Source organism: Anolis carolinensis, chromosome 1 (assembly GCF_035594765.1).
Source record: "Anolis carolinensis isolate JA03-04 chromosome 1, rAnoCar3.1.pri, whole genome shotgun sequence".
Taxonomy (NCBI): domain Eukaryota; kingdom Metazoa; phylum Chordata; class Lepidosauria; order Squamata; family Dactyloidae; genus Anolis; species Anolis carolinensis.
In genome coordinates this window covers 311,998,234-312,016,649 of record NC_085841.1, presented here as the reverse complement: position 1 = coordinate 312,016,649, position 18,416 = coordinate 311,998,234, and the positions used below count along the sequence as shown (strand labels likewise).

Below are 18,416 nucleotides of genomic sequence, written 5' to 3'. Positions count from 1 at the left end.
CATTACCATGTTGTTTTGACACTTTTAACTTATTAAGGAGTTACCCTAAGCTCTTCATGCCCCTGAAGTCGACAATCCAGCTTGTGTTTCATATGGTGGTAATGTGTGCCTACCTGTATGTCTATCTGCATGCATATTAGTTAAATTAGATAGTTTACCATTTTATTCTTTTTAGTGCCACCTGAGGCGAACTACCTCAGTGTGTCTAATGGGAGTGTTTACATCCACTTGGGTATCTGTCACCTTGCCTGTAGCCTTTGATCACATGAAAAACTCCAGTGTGTGAAACTATGAAGATTACTGATTTGAGGAGCAGGCTTGGTTTCCACAGTTTCACCTATGCTGCCACGTGTGCTTTCCTTCTATTACAGGCAGGGGAAGGGGAAGCAACGTGCACATATCTTGGCATACTTTCCCAGCTCCTCTGCTCTTTCTTGCCCAACAGTCAGTGCAGTCTTTTGGAAACTTCACCTACACTTCGCCACCATCTTAAAATATGTCTGTATAGCAAAATGCATGGTGAAATGTATGGTGAAATGAAAAAATGTCAAACAAAGGAACAGTGAAAGAGAAGAGGTGCTGGTTCCTTCTCTATTCACTGTTTTCTCCTACATAATCTCACTTCACCATTCTTTGATGGTCTCAGAACTTCATGGAGAAGAAAAGGACTGAAGATGCAAATAAAATGGTAGAAGTCAAAGATTCGGCATCTCCCCATACCTACTGCTTCTCCATCTAAAATGGCTCCTTTATCAGCCATTTTAGACATTTAGGACATTTAAAAATACCAGCATTTTAAGAGATAGGGCATTTTGATTCCACAGGTCTGTCTTTCAGCTCTGTAAATGAACCTTGACATTTTCAATCAGCTATGAAATAAAAGAGGAGGGAGAAGTCCATCTATTTTGCTTAGGATTGCATGTATCTGGACAACTGATAAAATGTAATACTTTCTGCCTAGAACATAACAATATTGAACTTGTGGTGAATGAATCATTTGAAGAAGCAGAGAAAATCAACCAGGATTCAGAAGCCTTCCAATTCCACTATGTAAAGAATGGGGAACCAATACTGAAAGCCAAATTGAAGGTAATACCTTAATTATAGATCACAGATTTCATCAGTGCACAACAGAGTCTGGATTAAATTACAGATTCCCACCATTGCTACCTCATCACATAGGTTGATTTGCCTGTTGTACACTGCTTACTCTTCACTTTCAGCACGGAGCCCATTAGATAACGCACAGGGACTTCTGGCCGAAAGAGGAGAGGAAGTGGCACATACTGCCATGTCAGCAACACAAGAGCCTTCCCGTGTTGCCTTACCAGCAATGGGGGGAAGCCGGGCAGTGACGCTTCCCACTATGGGATGCGAGGTAAGGCAAGTCGCACAATGCAGGGCATGGAGCGATGGCTACTCCACGAACCCTCGCCCCCCTTTCTGGGAGCCCATGGATTTGCCATGGGCCTTTGTGATGAGGTCCCATGTCTGTGAGTTAAGTATTCACAGATTTGATTATTTGTGGATGACTATATTTGTTGCTGCCTCTAATACACATGATCAAAAAATGTTATCTCTAGGCATTTCTAGGTACTCCAGCACAATTCCTTTGAAGTTTGAATCAAAATCTTGGATGGATTCATCACCCCAGAGAAAATACAACATCTGCACATAAGATAGTATATCATTGCCATCTTATATTTAGATGTTATCCTTTCCTATGATTATGCATAGATAGAGCTTCTTGAGCTCACACTGAGGGCAACAGAGATTTTGTTTCTAGTTATGTAAGATTTGGATCGTAAAATGTATATGCAATACTGGGAATTAGGAATGTTTCACCTAGTAATAAAATTGTGTAACTGATTCACCCCCTTTTTATATGTCACCTGCATTTCTTTGCATTAAACTCCCACAATCCATTCTATTTCAGAGTAATTTCTTTAAGGAAAAACTGTTTGGAGATACTCCTGCTCACTCACATGTGTTGCTGAAAACTTTGCCTTTGGAAGAGGAAACAGAAGTAGCTTTATCAATCACAGAGGTCATTGTTCTTATACTTGTTTATTTTGTAAAACAAATTCATTATATTAGAAGAAAGGAATCAGTCACTGGTGTGTAAATAACATTAATTTTATGAAATTAACACTTGATTTTTTCCTTTAAAGAGAAATGTTATAGCTTCAACAGAAGTTAGGTGCTGTACTCCCTGCAACCTACATACCTATCTGATTTAGATAGTAAACTGAAATCCTCCCTGCTATCATGCCTCTTCTTTGTCCCTCGTATACAACACCTATATAATCATTACAAATAGCATCCAGTAAGTTTGTGAAATAATGGAACAGTTTATTAGATTTTGAATAGTGATATGAAGAGATCCCCCCTGCCCCCAGCATGATCGCTTTTCCATCAGGACCAATACCTGTGATTTGGTTGATCCACATCCAACAAAATATGTTATTTTTAGATATATTCCAGATTCTCTGGCATGACTCTATGGCGATCTTGGGCCAGAAATCCTTAGTTTCCATAGAGTCCATGGTTTTGCGTATCTACCTGAAGCACAGGAATGTATCCCCTGTGGATATGAGGGTTGTACATATCACATTTGCTTTACTATTATTTCTTTAAAGTTCCAGGTGTAGAGCTAACATGAGGTGTATATCAAGCTACAAAATGCATTTATTTTGCATCTTAATATGGCTCAGCTTAAGATTTTTTTTTTCATTTTCAGAATGCAGAATTGAAATTGCAGCTCAAGGTTAATGACTGGTAAGAAATATGTCTGTTCAGCTTAACATTTCTATTTTGATCTGGTTGGCTTCCAGACGGGCTAATTGATCCCCTAGAGCAGGGGTCCCCAAACTAAGGCCCGGGGGCCGGATGCGGCCCACCAAGGTCATTTACCTGGCCCCCGCCCTCAGTTTTATAATATAATATATTGTATATACATATAATATTGATAATAATATTATAATGTAATACAATATAACACTAATAATAATATCATATAATAATATTAATTATATATTCTATATTACATATAATATTACTAATAATATTACAGTATAGTGGTATAGTTCAATATAGTAATATATAATGCTAATATTGTGCTATGCTAATAATATAATATATTGTATGTACATATAATTTGTAAGCCACTCTGAGTCCCCTTTGGGGTGAGAAGGGTGTGATACAAATGTAGTAAATAAATGCAGCAAATAAATAAATAATAAACAAATATATTTTAGACTTAGGCTCGCCTGAAGTCTGAAATGACTTGAAGGCACAGAACAACAACAACAACAACCCTAATTAACTTGATTAATTGGCCAGAAGCAGGAGCACACTTCCCATTGAAATCCTGATAAATGTATGTTGGTTAAAATTGTTTTTATTTTTAAATATGGAATTGTTCTTTCATTGTTCTTCTTGTTGTTTTTGCACTACAAATAAGACATGTGCAGTGTGCATCAGAATTTGTATTTTTTTTTTCAAATGATAATCCGGCCCCTCAACAGTCTGAAGGATTGTGGACCGGCCCTCGGCTTAAAAAGTTTGAGGACCCCTGCCCTAGAGGGTAGCTAATGGCATTTGCTCCGAACTGTCACTCCCCCTTCCCCATACCTGATATTCCTCTGGAGCACTGGTGCACAATATCACTCCCTGAAATGAAAACAATAATAACAACCACAGAACAGTTTGAGGCCAGGTTGCATGGTTAATGTAATAACCTTCCTGGTCTCAGACTAGTCTCAGACCTGTCAATTTAATCACCTGCTCAGTGAAACTAGTCCCTCCCAAACAGGTTCCAAGCTGCATTATAATGCAAGTGTAGATGTGCCCTTAAGTGTAGAATTGGGCTCCTGATTTTCTTTTATCTCTTTCTGAGACTATGGCTTGGAAACATAAAGTTATAGAGTTGGACAGGATCATCTAGTCCAACCCCATTCTGTCATGCCAGGAATACACAACCAAAGCACTCTTGACATCCCATATGAGGTGGATGCAGGTAGATAAATCTTTTTCCCTTCGTTCTTTTCTCCCTCCCTCTCTTCTTTTTCCAGTTTAGGAGATTTGGATGTGCGTTTGGAATGCGATCTCTGTGCGGCTGAGCAAGACTTCCTGTGTAAGAGGAAGAAGCATGTTGCCAGGGCACTAGAAAACCTCCTGGAACAGAAACTGCAAAATCATGAGGTTTGTGGGCATCCTTTTCTGACCCAAAGTGTGGCTGTGGCTTTGTGGAAGGGAGCTTGGGAACTGAAAATGTACAACTACTCATATTGGTGCCATTGTCTGCAACTGGAGCTGAAGCAATTAATTTCAGGATGAGTTTAAGTACAGGAAATCAGTTGCATTACTGAGAGAAATATCAAATAAAAGAGAATTAAAATATTGCTGAAGGGAAACGTAAGCAATAGATAAGGAGATATCATGAAAACTATTGAGAGGGTGAATCTCAGGCTGGAGTTACATTGCCATATAATCCAGTTTCTGAATCCAGATTATCTGCTTTGAATTGGATTATATAAATCTACACTGCCATATAATCCAGTTCAAAACAGATCATCTGGATTCAGAAACTGGGTTATATGGCAGTCTAGATGGGACCTGAGATAACTGGCAGCAAAACAAGGGTATTTCCACTACTAGCTAGAAAGTACAGTTTCATCAAGGAGAAAACATCAAAACATCAGGGCGTCCCCTGGGCAGTGTCCTTGCAGACAGCCAATTCTCTCACACCAGAAATGACTTGCAGTTTCTCAAGTCACTCCTGATACGGAAAAAAAATCAAGGGAATGAATGAGAAATTACATTCTGGACATGTTACAATAAATGAAGGTTTTTAAACAGAGGCTGGAAAAGAGTGCTTTGATTGTGTGTTCCTACATGGTGGGGGTTGGACTGGATGGCCCTTGTGTTCTGTTCTGACTCTATGATTCTACAAAATTAATGTTTCATACCATTGATGTTTAATTCTGTTTTAATGTTTGTATGTTTGTATATTTTAAATTGTATTGAAATGCTTTTAATGTAAGCCACTTCAAGTCTCCTTTGTGGAGAGGAAAAGTGAGGTATAAATAAACAATAAACAATAATAATAATAATAATAATAATAATAATAATAATGAAATGTTTTCATGGTACTTTGAACTTTTTATTGCATGAAAAATTTCTGAAGCAACCTGAGAGAGTTGCAGCCTAATACAAGAGCATATGGAATTGGGGCCGGGCTGTGGCGCAGACTGGTAAACAGCTGCTTCAGTAAATCAGTCTGACCATGAGGTCATGAGTTCGAGGCCAGCCCATGGCGGGGTGAGCACCCGCCAATTAAAAATAAAAAATAGCCCCTGCTCGTTGCTGACCTAGCAACCCGAAAGATAGTTGCATCTATCAAGTAGGAAATAAGGTACAACTTATAAAAGTGGGGAGGGAAGTTTAACTAATTTACAATGTTGGAATGAGGAAGTGAGGAAGTGCCATCAGAGTGGATGATGAAACAGTTGCTCCCCCCTGTGGCCAGAATTGAACATCCCCTCAGGAGAAGGTTAAATTGCCTCTGTGTCTGTCTTTCTGTCTGTCTGTTTTTGTCTCGGTTCGATGTGTTATGGGCATTGAATGTTTGCCCTATATGTACATAATGTGATCCGCCCTGAGTCCCCTTCGGGGTGAGGAGGGTAGAATATAAATACTGTAAATAAAAAAATAAAAAATTGGCATACATCAATTCTCTTCTTGCCCAGGTCCCAGTAATAGCCGTGATGGCAACAGGAGGAGGAGCCAGGGCCATGTCAGCATTTTATGGCCATCTGTCTGCTCTGCAGAAGCTAAACCTCTTAGACTGCATTACGTATCTCTGCGGAGCCTCTGGGTCGACATGGTAAAGTGATATAATAGCACATCTATTGACACTACATTAAACTCTTGTAATCCTTTTGATTACAAATAGTTCTAAAATATGAATATAGAGACACATCCACATACATAAACAGAGGGCATTATCACACGTGTCTCCTAAAACACCTTCTGATATAGTAAACCCATCTTGCCTGATATGGGAGAATGCTTGCTAGCTCCTTTTCTTATTGCACAAATAATTTTGAACACGTTTTGAGAAAGCCCAAAGCATATTGACTTTACTACACATGCAGGGACATGACTCCTTCTAATCCGTGCCTCCAATATTCAAACATCACCCTCTTTTAAAAATATAACTTCAGCAGTCTAGAGCAGTGGTTCTCAACCTGGGAGTCCCCAGATGTTTTGACCTTCAACTCCCAGAAATCCTAACAGCTGGTAAACTGCCTGGGATTTCTGGGAGTTGTAGGCCAAAACACCTGGGGACCCACAGGTTGAGCACCAGAGGTTCTAGAGGTTCAAAGCTGAGCAATGCCTGAACTGTTGTATTTTCATAGCTCTGAGGCTATGGTCGAACACAACTGAAATATATATTTAAAAGCACAGTGCAATTGAAATACTTTTTATTTTGTTTATTTAGCAAGTGGAAGGTGTAGTATTTTAGTTGTGATGAGGCAAAAGCATGCATGAGTGGGAAGTTCTGTAAAATGTTGTTGCCTTGTAAGAAAAGGAAACATTCAGTTAATAGACCAATGTATCGACTCAATCCTGTCTCTTATAGGCTCTGATGAGGGAGTAGATAAAAGAATTAAAACGTGGCTGCTGCTGCTATTGTGTGTAATTTCACCTTATAATAGTAAGTTTAAAATGTTTGTTTAAAAAGAATTATCAGATTTATGTAACTCCTAGGAAACCCAGGAATGTTTCCTAGCAGCCATCTAACTATATAAACTACAAAAAATATCCATATTTTATCTGTTTCTCTCCCTGCTCCCACCACTTCAAACTTATTTCTTTCTTACACACACACACACTCACTCACCTGAAAAAATATTGGTTGCCACAGAGGGGCCTAATAGTTGGAATTGAAGGCACAAAGGAAATGTTTTTTTTTTTCTAGATAGCAATTTGAGGGACCATCCTATTTTATAATCCTGATTCCTTAATTTCAGTGGATCCCTGTGGCTGCTATTCTAAAAGCAACAAATCAGATCTGTGCCAGTGTTCGTTTAATGTAGTGTCCAGTTTTAAATCTAACTGCATGGAAATATAATCTGACAATACATTTTTCTAGAACTGTACAATTTAAGATATAGTGTGGTGTTCTTCTAAAGTCATGATTTTTTCCATAGGACAATGAGAAGTTTATATGAAGACAATGACTGGTCCCAAAAAGATCTGATTGGCCCAATCCACAAAGCACAAGGACACATTGTTAGGAACAAGTCAAATGTTTTCTCCTTGGAAGCTCTACAGTTCTATGATCAGGAGCTGAGACGGAGGCGCCAAGAAGGATACTCGGTTTCTTTTACTGATATGTGGTCACTCATAATTGATCGTATGTTCCATGATGAGGTATGCACAGCTAACAAGAAGTTACTTTCTCTCTGTAAACCTAATTTCTTTGTCTACTTTCCCGGACATCCTTGACTTTTCATATCTAAAGGTGGGTTTTGAAAACATCAATTGCTGCAATTGTTTTTACATCTGAATGTGCTGTTGTGTTTCATTATATTATTTCTCTTGAATTTGCAGAGTAATAGCAAACTCTCTGATCAGCAACAGGCTGTGAATAAGGGGCAAAACCCACTGCCACTTTATGTGGCCCTTAATGTCAAGGAAGATGCCCAAACCACTTCTGAATTTAAAGGTAATAAACTCAGAAATAATACCTCAGCTTTTTAAAAAATGAGAATTCAGCAATCCTGAACATGTTGCCAGGTGGTTTTAATAGGAATCACCAGAAGTTTAAAAAAACAGCATTCTAAGGTTTACAGAGATACTTTCAGGAACACCTCAGCAAGCGAGAGTCCTAAAGTGGCAGGTAAAATCCTGGAACCTCAATCAGTGGCTGATACCAGATGAGAAAATCTCCCCTGGGCACACAGAAGACCGGGCAACTTGGAAGGCGCTGAACATCTGGCACCACAAGATGCAGAGCCAACTTTAAGAAATGGGGCTACAAAGTGGAGTCCACAAGATGTTCTTTACTTATTATGATTTGAATTAAGATTTATAACAACAATGAACATGAAATGAAATACAAACATTTCATTCTTTCAATATGAACACATAATTTTGTCTTTCTCCTTTTGGTCTGTGCCCCTCTAACCTTCTTATATTTGTCATAGAATGGTGTGAGTTTTCCCCCTATGAGGTGGGATTTTCGAAATATGGGGCTTTCATTCGCTCAGAGGATTTTGGAAGTGAGTTCTACATGGGGCGACTGATGAAGAAGAAACCAGAATCTAGGATTTGCTTTTTGGAAGGTAGTTTAATTTTAATAAAAGAAGAACTAGCTTTCAGTCAGAAGAAAAGATCAGACTGAACGCAATAGCAACATTTTGAAAGTCATTTGCGTATCAGATCTATTCTCTGAACAAAACAGAAGTTCTTGGAGAAATAACCTGACGTATGTTAAGGCACAGCAAAACAACCACTTTGCAGACACATAATATTTGTGAACGTATGAAATGTAGTACCATTTAAACAAAAAAAAATGAATAAAATTCTACTATTAAGGCACTATAAGGTATGACTATTATGATAATATTCTCTTTCTGGTCTTAATTTAATAATATAATCTAAATTTAATACTAAGTATAAAATGGGTCATCCTTTAAATAAAAAAGTTAATTGGGACATTATTCCTTTACTGGTCTAAATGTGATTATCCTTTGATTCTATGTGAAAAAACACACAGCCAAAATGGTGTGAGTGAGAGAGAGAATGGCGTACATGTTGGGGCCAGATATATTCACATTTTAATATTTAAAGTGATCTATGTTTAAAGTGATTGATGTTGTTTTGGTTGCTATTATTACTATTACTATTATTATTACGTATGTTGTATTTTTGTTGTAAGCCACTCAGACCTTTTTGGGAGAGGGAGCAGGATATAAATAAAGTTTATTATTATTATTAGAGTTCTAATGCTGGGGCCAAATTGCCTATAATAATCAAATGCAAATACATAAACTTTATAAGATCTGAGTGTCAGGAAAACTGTTCTATATTGCCTTAATTAGATTCATGATGATTAAAGATTAAGAATTAAAATAAAGCCTCATTTTTTCATATATTGTATTTACAGGAATTTGGAGCAATATATTTTCCCTAAACTTGGTAGATGTATGGAATTTATACCAATTATGGCAGTGGCCTTTCTCAGGCCAAGAAGAGGATAACAGTAAGAGAGCCTTATACTGTTTGTTTCATTTTAGTATACATTTTTTCAACAGAGACTGTACTAACAGAGATTGTATCCATTTCTTGTCTATGAAGCCAATTTTTACACATATCCAGATGTTTTGTCTCTAGTTCTTGAAGAAAGAACAAGCTAATTCATACTTCTATAGACTTTGTTGTTTATTTAAACAATTTAGCAGCAACCTAAAGAGGTGTGTCTGTACATGTGCACGAAGGATCACTGAAAATATAAAATCTACTGTGAGAATATAAAGAAAGTTGTATGCATGGGTAGCTTAGGTCCTTATGGTGCACAGATATCCTAATTTATATTGTAACCCATTTAATAGCAGCTTTAGCAGTTTGTTATCTCGATTAAGTGACCCTTTAAAAAATGTTTGATAGTAGTTCCTGTTCATTACATCACTGCTAATGATCCCATCCTCTAAGTATGCTTTTTTATGGTTCCGTATTTCAAATATTCAAAGTTGTTCTTAGAAAAAGAATACAGTTACATCTGACTGTTAAGGATATATTAATAAATAATGCAATCTGGATAGATGCATCACTGGTGCATATTTATAATATCCTGTTATTTCTAATCAAGAAGATTAAATGTGCTTTTGCTCTCTTCTAGGCAAAGGCAGCACTTCCACAACTCAGGTCTCTGAATATCATGCAACTTGTGACACACCCAGCATCTTTCATGGAGTTCTGACCCGTCGGCCAATAGGTGAAGGGAAACCTAATTTTTTGAGAGGTCTCCAACTGCACAAAGACTATTACCAAAACAAATCATTTTCTATGTGGCAAGGTAAATAAACCAGAAATTAAACTGCTAGTTTGTCTAGTGGCTAGAGTGCTAGACTGAAATTTGAGAGAACCAGGTTTGAGTCCTTATCAAGCCACTAAATTCACGTGGTGGCCTTGTACCAGCTTGTTTCAGTCCAACATTCTCCATATGGTTGGCATTGTGAGGATGATGAGAGAAGGAGTCATATGTGTGTCCATGCATCAATAGGAGAAAAGGCAAAATAAATAACAATTTAAAATACCATGCACTCTTCTAACATTAAAAGTATTCCCAAAAGCTTGAGCTTTGTGCAGGAGCTTCCATTAATACTATTACAATGGTCTTTGGTTTTTAAACTTTTCACAGTTTGATTGAAGTTTTGCCTACTTAGTTCCACATGTGTAACGATCTTATATCCTCATGTATAAGTCTAAAAATTTTCTCAAAAAACCTGGATCCACAGGTCAATGTGAGTGATGAACTCGCATGATAAAAAGGCACCACCCCTTTCTTTGAGTAGAGTGATGAATAGCAAAAGTTTAATCCATAATTTTGAGGCTAAAATCTATAATTTTGGCCTCAAAACCTGATCTTGACTTATACATGAGTATATATGGTGACTATTCATGAGTATGTATGGTAAGTAGCATTTTTAGCACCACCACCAAACTTACTTTACTAGGCAGCCACAGGATTAGGCAAAAGGGGTGTCCTCAGTTGGAAATTAAGAAACAAGGAGAATGTTTCCTGCACTTGAAACCAGTCTGATAGGCTGCATTGAGTACTTGCAAGAGGGGCCCTGGTTCTACTCATCTTTGTCTCACTGGCTGGTGAGAGGAAGGTGGAAATGTCATTCTTCTTGTGCGTTGATCACCAGTTAAACAGACTTCCTTTGCCTGATCTGGCAGCTGTCTGGTAAAGTAGGTTTGGAAAAGTATTCACAATCTTGGCAATGGTGCCACACTATATACTGTTTGTGAATAAGGATTAGTTACATATCTGTAACTCAAGATTATGCACTGAATCCCAGCCATTGTTTTTAATTAAGGTTGAAACTAACCCGGAAACAGTTTTTCAAGATGTCTAAAATAGAGCATTGGTTCTGTAGTATTTCTAGATGAGTATGTCCTATGACCTTTAACAACGACAAAAATATATTCCTTTTAGATAGTTATCTGGACCAGCTCCCCAACCATCTTACACCATTGGAAAAAGAGCTATGTCTCGTTGATGCTGGATATTTCATTAATACCAGTTTCCCACCATTGTTAAGAAAGGAAAGGAATGTGGATGTTATCATATCACTTGACTACCACTTAATGGAGACCAAGTTTAAGGTAAGCCACTAGCCATAAAGATGTTACACAGGTCCAAGATGGTTAAATTAAACATTAAACCAAATATGTTCTGGGAGAAAGCCAGCTTGTTTTCTCTAATTATAAAGTCAGTTCTGTGTGGCATTTGGTGATTCCAGCTGAAGATACAGACTAGGTGGGGTTGTGCTTAAATGTATAAACGCAAATACAATTGGGATGCAACCACGGGGAAATGGATAACAAATAGTTTAGTGGTTACTTTTCCTGGTTGATGACAGGTGAAATGGCATGTTGACTTATTTTCATTTTGGCCAAATTATACCCAGGTGTCATCAGACACATGTGTGTCCAGACCACTATTCTTGTCATACACACCAATGTTAATTGTTTTCCATTTTGTATATTTGTGATTTAATTTAGAAAAAGTGTATGTATAAGAACAGGTCAAATAAACACAATTATCTAATGCTCACTAAATCAACAAATGTAGTTGGGAAACTGAAACAACAAAATCTGAGACAGTTCAGTTTTCTAGAGTCATCAGCACCAACAATTAATGGAAAGAGCTGTATCTATTACAAAAGCTTACTTTTTAAAACTTGTACCATGCCAATACTAAAAAGTATTTGCAATGAAGATTGGATCTGAATAAAAATTGGGCCTATTCTACACAGGTTAGAATGTGTACACAAATAATAATAATAATAATAATAATAATAATAATAATAATAATAATAATAATAATACTTTTATATCCCTCTTTTCTCCCTCATGGGACCCAAAGCAGCCTACAACATATTAAAATCATGTAAATGACAATCCAAATGCATCTATAAAAGTATAAAACATTAGAAAATAAACAGTTTAAAACAGTAATTCCCAACCTTTTTTTGACCAGAGCTCACTTGACCAGGGACCACTCTGACCAGGGACCACTCTGACCAGGGACCACTTGACTGGAGGCAACTTTGACCAGGGACCACTCTCCCAACATTAATACCAAAAGGGTTACAAATAAGTTTTTGGTCAATTTTAGATTTGGTTTGTTTATTTGGGGTGCTGATTCAGAAAATTGCATTGGATAGACCACATCAGCTCTAGTTTCTGATTCAGAACATATGCCACCCAGTAGTTGCCATCTGCTCGTCCACAGAAAACCATATTTAATAATTTAGAGCTGATTGGCTCTGTGGAAAGGAGTGGTAATAAAATAAAATAAATAAAATAAAATAAATGAAGAGGAAGGTGGTTTGTGGACTGGATTTTTGTTCTAGTGGCACACTGCTGGGCTGCGGCCCACAGGTTGGGAACCACTGGTTTGAAAGAACAATAATATACATTCGCATTCTTGTGGCATCATGTCAGATTATACTGCACTTTGTTCCAGTCCATAAGCATTATGGTGTTTCTTATCAGTCCAGCTTAGTTTCCTCCACTAAATGCCTGTCTGAACAGGAAGGTTTTAAATTAGTTCTTTAAGGAAGGAAGGGAGGGAGCTGTTTTAATTTCTATTGGGAGGGTGTTCTACAGGGTCGGGGTGGCCACTGAAAATGGGACAGCTAACTTTAAATAGTGGGAGTCTGGAAATCATGATTTAAAAAGCTTATGCTTTGTGGGCAGTAAAATATTATCTTCTTTTATATCTATATTGCTGCCACTTTTATTTATTTATTTATTTATTACATCACTTCTACCCCACCCTTCTCACCCATCAGGGGACTCAGGGCGGCTTACAATATAAACATACACATCAAAAAACAGTTTTCATCAAATTTAAAAATCCATCAAGATTAAAAATTACAATAAAATTAAGAATATACATTAAAATATACATAATTATACATTTAAATATATATTTAAGGTGTTTTCCATGTCCAGGTGGGGTCTGTCAGTAGGTCATGTATTCATATCTCATTTTTGCTGCTACTCATGCTCAAATGCCTGGTCCCATAACCATGTTTTTGTTCTCTTTCGGAAAGACAGGCGGGAGGGAGCCTGCCTGACTTCACTGAGTAGGGCGTTCCATAGGCGGGGAGCCACTACTGAAAAGGCCCTGTCTCTCATCCCTGCCAGCCGCACCTGTGAGGCTGACGGGACCGCGAGCAGGGCCTCACCTGACAATCTTAAGCTTCGAGGTGGGTCGTAGCGGGAGACACGTTCGGACAGATAAGCTGGGCCAGAACCGTTTAGAGCTTTATAGGCTAAAGCCAGCACCTTGAATTGTGCTCGGTAGCTAATCAGCAGCCAGTGGAGCTGGCGTAACAGAGGAGTGGTACGCTCCCTGTACGCCACTCCAGTTATTAACCTGGCAGCCTCCCATTGGACTAATTGAAGCTTCCGAACAGTCTTCAAAGGCAGCCCCACGTAGAGTGCGTTGCAGTAGTCTAAACGGGATGTAACGAGAGCGTGGACCACCGTGTCCAAGTCCGGCTTCCCAAGGTATGGTCGCAGCTGGTGCACAAGTTTTAACTGTGCGAAGGCTCCCCTAGCCACCGCTGAGACCTGGGGTTCCAGGCTCAATGATGAGTCTAGGATCACCCCCAGACTGCAAACCTGCACCTTCAGGGGGAGTGTGACCCCGTCCAGCACAGGCTGTAACCCTATACCCTGTTCGGTCTTCCGACTGACCAGGAGGACCTCTGTCTTGTCTGGATTCAATTTCAATTTGTTGGCCCTCATCCAGTCCGACACAGCGGCCAAGCACCAGTTCAGGACCTGAACAGCCTCCTTATTGACAGGTGGGAAGGAGTGACAGAGCTGGACATCATCTGCGTACAGATGACACTGGACCCCGAAACTCCTGATGATCTCTCCCAGTGGCTTCATGTAGATGTTAAACGCATGGGAGACATACAGAGCCCTGTGGGACCCCACTTTTCATTTCTGTTTAATAATTGACAGGAAAATTGTACTATGGATCAAAGAACTGGCGTGTTTATTGAGCAATTTTAATTTTTTTGCTGGCATCAAACATTCACCTTAATTATGGAGGACAAGCAATATTGCTTGCTCTGATGATGCAGTGTTCTCATTCAAAGTAAAAAAAGTCACTGCATATTTGGCAAGGCCAATGACTTTGAAAAAAATCACACTTTTTCAACCCCAGGGCAACCAATAAACCACTGATTGGTTTGTCCTCATTTCCCACAACTTGGGAAATTACTTGAAGGAGCACAATAACATGTCCCAGTTCAGATGCTCTCACCAGGTTAAAATTCTGCTAATCTTATGTGGTGATTAACACTTCTAAGTCTTATACTTTTGGTGTACCAAATGGAAACTAGTAGTAAAGAAAATATAGCCCGAGATTTGTTTTTAGATGCCACTGTTCTTGTTTGCTTCAGTCTATAGAAAATATGAGCAAATACTGCATCGACCAGAAGATCCCTTTTCCAAAGATTGTGCTGACAGAAGAAGAAAGGAGCAACCCAAAGGAATGTTACCTTTTTGAGGATAAGGAGAACCCAGAAGCGCCAATCATACTCCACTTTCCATTGGTAAATGGTTCTTTCAAGGAGTACAGAAAACCTGGTTAGTATTTATCTTTTTTGTCTGACTATATCAAATTTGTTATCAGAGTAAGCAACATCAAAGACCTCTAGCTTCATTTCAGTTGTTCTACAAAGCCAGTGTTACCTATGACATGAAACAATGCCCTTCAAGAACAGGGCATTTGTTGCATTGCCTCCCAGAATGGATACTTTCCTTCACCATGCAAGAACTTGAGACATGCCTTGTCCATTATGTTCCTGATCTTTTTAAAGAATTTCTTGATGTCCTCATGCTTCTCCTGAAAGCATGCGAACATCAATAGGAGAAAGAACTGGTGAAATTTTTAATACAGGATCAGAAATACCTTAGAGCATGTTGTCAAAGGCTTTCATGGCCGGAATCACTGGGTTTCAGTGAGTTTTCCAGGATGTGTGGCCGTGCTCCAGAAGCACTCTCTCCTGATGTTTTGCCCACGTCTATGGCAGGAGAGAATGCTTCTGGAATATAGCCATACAGCCCGGAAAACTCACAGCAACCCAATACCTTGGAGTGTTGGCATGATCTGATATCATGATTTCAAATGATATACAATGCGGTATGGATAACAATATGCTCCAATAATACTGAGTTTAGGCATCCATCTATTTGAATATAAATATTAATCTTGTTTGAATAATCACTAATATTTTTTATCTTCTTTTGTGCAGGAATTAAGCGTAAGTCTGCAGAAAAGTTCGAAGGGGAGGTGGATTTGGACAGCTCAATGTCACCATATAAAATGACAGATTTGACATACACTGAGGATGAATTCAACAAACTGCTAAGCTTATGTGACTATAACATCCAGAACAACAGAGAACTCATTCTACAAGCTTTGTGGAGTGCAATAGAAAGGAGAAACATAAGCAAACTATGAATCAACCTAGGCAGGACTTCAGGAATGATTTTCTGTGCTTTTGAAAGACCTAAAATAGAAAATAGCTTGGGCACTCAGTGTGGAATCATGTTATTCCTTTGTTAGTGTTTTTGGTAAACTTTCAAACCACATTCTTCATATTTGAAAGTGGTACCAGTTTCTCCTATCAGCTCTAGTTTTTGAGATACAGATGACATAAACCAGTCTGAATCTGTTCGCCCATAAAGAATCATGATAACCATATCTAAGGAACTAGAGCTGATGAGGTCTATCTAGTGCAAGATTTTTTTTGAGCTGTGTTATACTAAAAGTTAAGTGTTGAAAGATAACTAAAAACCAACAAAACAGAAAGACAATAATTAATGTTTAGTTCTTATTTCTTATTGAATAATGCTACTGGATAATTGCCTGGCTGATTACATTTTTCCTTCTTACTGTATCCTAAAACCCATCCCTAGACATTTTTTATTTAAAAGAGCAAACTTTAGTGATTATCTCTTTAAAACCAAATCAACTTATTATTTAATTTTTATTTTAAATAGAAGCAATATAAATTACAGCGAGAGCCTGCTATCATTGATGCTGTACACTACGACTTCTTAAACTATTTAGTTTGGGGGTTGGGCAGGGATTTATTCCCAGGGATTGGCCCACTGATGACAATGTTTTTTTTTTCTTTTGTGGAATTTCTCCACTGACAGTCAACAACTTTTGGATCAGAACTGGAATGCAGACCATAATTCTGAGTAGCACTATTGTACACAATGGTTGCTTGTGTAACTCTAAAAAAAGAAAATTGATGACTGAGCAAATGGTAGCTAGCTCCAGAACCTATGGCTGAATTTTTCTATTATGAAGTTACACGAGTCAAGGCATTTCAAAAAGAATTTGCAGGATTTATTTATGAGCATCATATTCTCCATAAAGAAGTCACCAACAAGCTTTACTTGATTAGCTAACACGGACTCTTAATTATAATCTCAGTGGTAAAAGCCTATAGAGATGCCAGGCAGCTTGATTTTCAGATTAGACTAGTTCACAGCTTGACAGTTTACCTCTCCAGGTAAGTGGGTTGTTATGGCTAGTAGGATATGTAGAACTAGTTGGAAGTCATAATTTTCTGCCATTATTGTGAGAATGATTTTGCACACCAACTGCATATATTTTTGTGGCCATTCAAAAATGTGTGGTCATTGGAATCATTCCCTTACCATGCTCAGCACCTTAGAAATTCAGTATGAAGTCCTACTGCCAACTCAAGTTTGAAAGAGTGAGAGATTATGCCCATGTTCATACTGCATAATTATTATACAGTTTCATTCAACAAGACAGGAATAAATTTTAGCACATCCCTACAGCTTCCAGTTGGGGATGAGGGTTTGTGATTGTTTCTGAAGGTTTTATTGCGTTTTTAATTCTTCCAGAGCACTAGACTAATAAGCTCATCCCCATTGCAAAACCTGGCAAAATTATGTTCACTTCTAGAGTTCCCCTGCCATCATGCTATCTGTGAGATTACACTGGTCAACACATTTTTGGGAATGTTTTGTTTCCTCCACAATTTTGGGTGAAGCAAGTAGATTTTAACATTCTGAACACAACTATGTATTTATTATGTCTATGTCACATACAGTTTTCCAGAAAAAAGCAATGTATTATTAATATTAATATTATTCATACCCCTTCACATTAAAATATTAGCATACATTTTAAAATATGCAAATATGCAAACATTATAACAGAATTAAATATAAACGGTATTAAAAATTCACAGTTAAAATCCGTTAAAACACATTCAAAGTTAAAAACCACAGTCTAAGCACTGCTGTATGTCTATAGCAGCACACACTGTGACAGTCATGGTGTCATCAGGAAACAAAACTAAAAATGTTTTGGCACAGATTTTCATTTGTAATCAATATCCAATGCTTCCGGGATGAGAGACTAACAATAGTCACCCAACATAGATTCCACTTGCCCTGATACCATTTTTCCATCTTGGCAATGTCCCAATGAAACTTTCACCATGTTCGTCATTCACAGTGCCCAGGTTGTCTGGAAAAAAGTCCAATTGGGAATGAAGAAAATGTATCTTCAGTGACATGTTGCCTTCATTGATTTGTATGCCTGAAGCAGACTTTCAACCTGTTGGACATAATCTTATGCTTTATAGTTGCCTAGAAAGTTACAAACAACGTTCTTGAAGGCAGTCCACGCACCATGTTCTGCACCCTGTAGAAGACCATCAAAGTGGCTGTCCCTCATCACAATCCGGATTTTCATTGTGGACCAATGAAAACACTTTCTTTTATCTTTCCATCACTTAGGTGGGGAAACATCTGCCACTTAACTTTGCTTGTTCATTGCCTTAACAATTTTTTCATTGATGTGTAAAGGTGGAAGAAATATCTTTTTTGGATCAACCAGTGGGTTATGTACAACATTCTTCCGCCATGGAACCAATTTATTGTGGGAAGGCTAGTCTTTTCCAATAAAATGCAAATCTCTTGCTCGACTATCCAACTCGCAAAGGAAACAGCAATAACTCGTGTAACCAAGCTGCAGACCCAGTAGAATTGCAACTACCTTAAGATCACCACACAAATTCCAGTTTTGAAGGTAGTTC

The 18,416-nt window shown here is 38.1% G+C and overlaps 1 protein-coding gene across 1 annotated transcript in view; it reads left to right on the top strand.

Annotated features, from left to right (window-relative positions):
• LOC100562400 (uncharacterized) overlaps window positions 1-17,186 on the top strand; it is a 74,415-nt gene extending 57,229 nt beyond the window's left edge. The window contains exons 19-31 of the mRNA XM_062967169.1: window positions 962-1,089; window positions 1,937-2,047; window positions 2,741-2,778; window positions 4,074-4,203; window positions 5,751-5,887; window positions 7,218-7,440; window positions 7,621-7,735; window positions 8,217-8,354; window positions 9,179-9,274; window positions 9,911-10,087; window positions 11,234-11,403; window positions 14,727-14,913; window positions 15,582-17,186. Of these exons, the coding sequence (XP_062823239.1) occupies window positions 962-1,089; window positions 1,937-2,047; window positions 2,741-2,778; window positions 4,074-4,203; window positions 5,751-5,887; window positions 7,218-7,440; window positions 7,621-7,735; window positions 8,217-8,354; window positions 9,179-9,274; window positions 9,911-10,087; window positions 11,234-11,403; window positions 14,727-14,913; window positions 15,582-15,790 (1,859 nt within the window). The 3' untranslated portion in view covers window positions 15,791-17,186. The remainder of the gene's footprint in view (window positions 1-961; window positions 1,090-1,936; window positions 2,048-2,740; window positions 2,779-4,073; window positions 4,204-5,750; window positions 5,888-7,217; window positions 7,441-7,620; window positions 7,736-8,216; window positions 8,355-9,178; window positions 9,275-9,910; window positions 10,088-11,233; window positions 11,404-14,726; window positions 14,914-15,581) is intronic.
• Window positions 17,187-18,416: the final 1,230 nt, after the last annotated feature.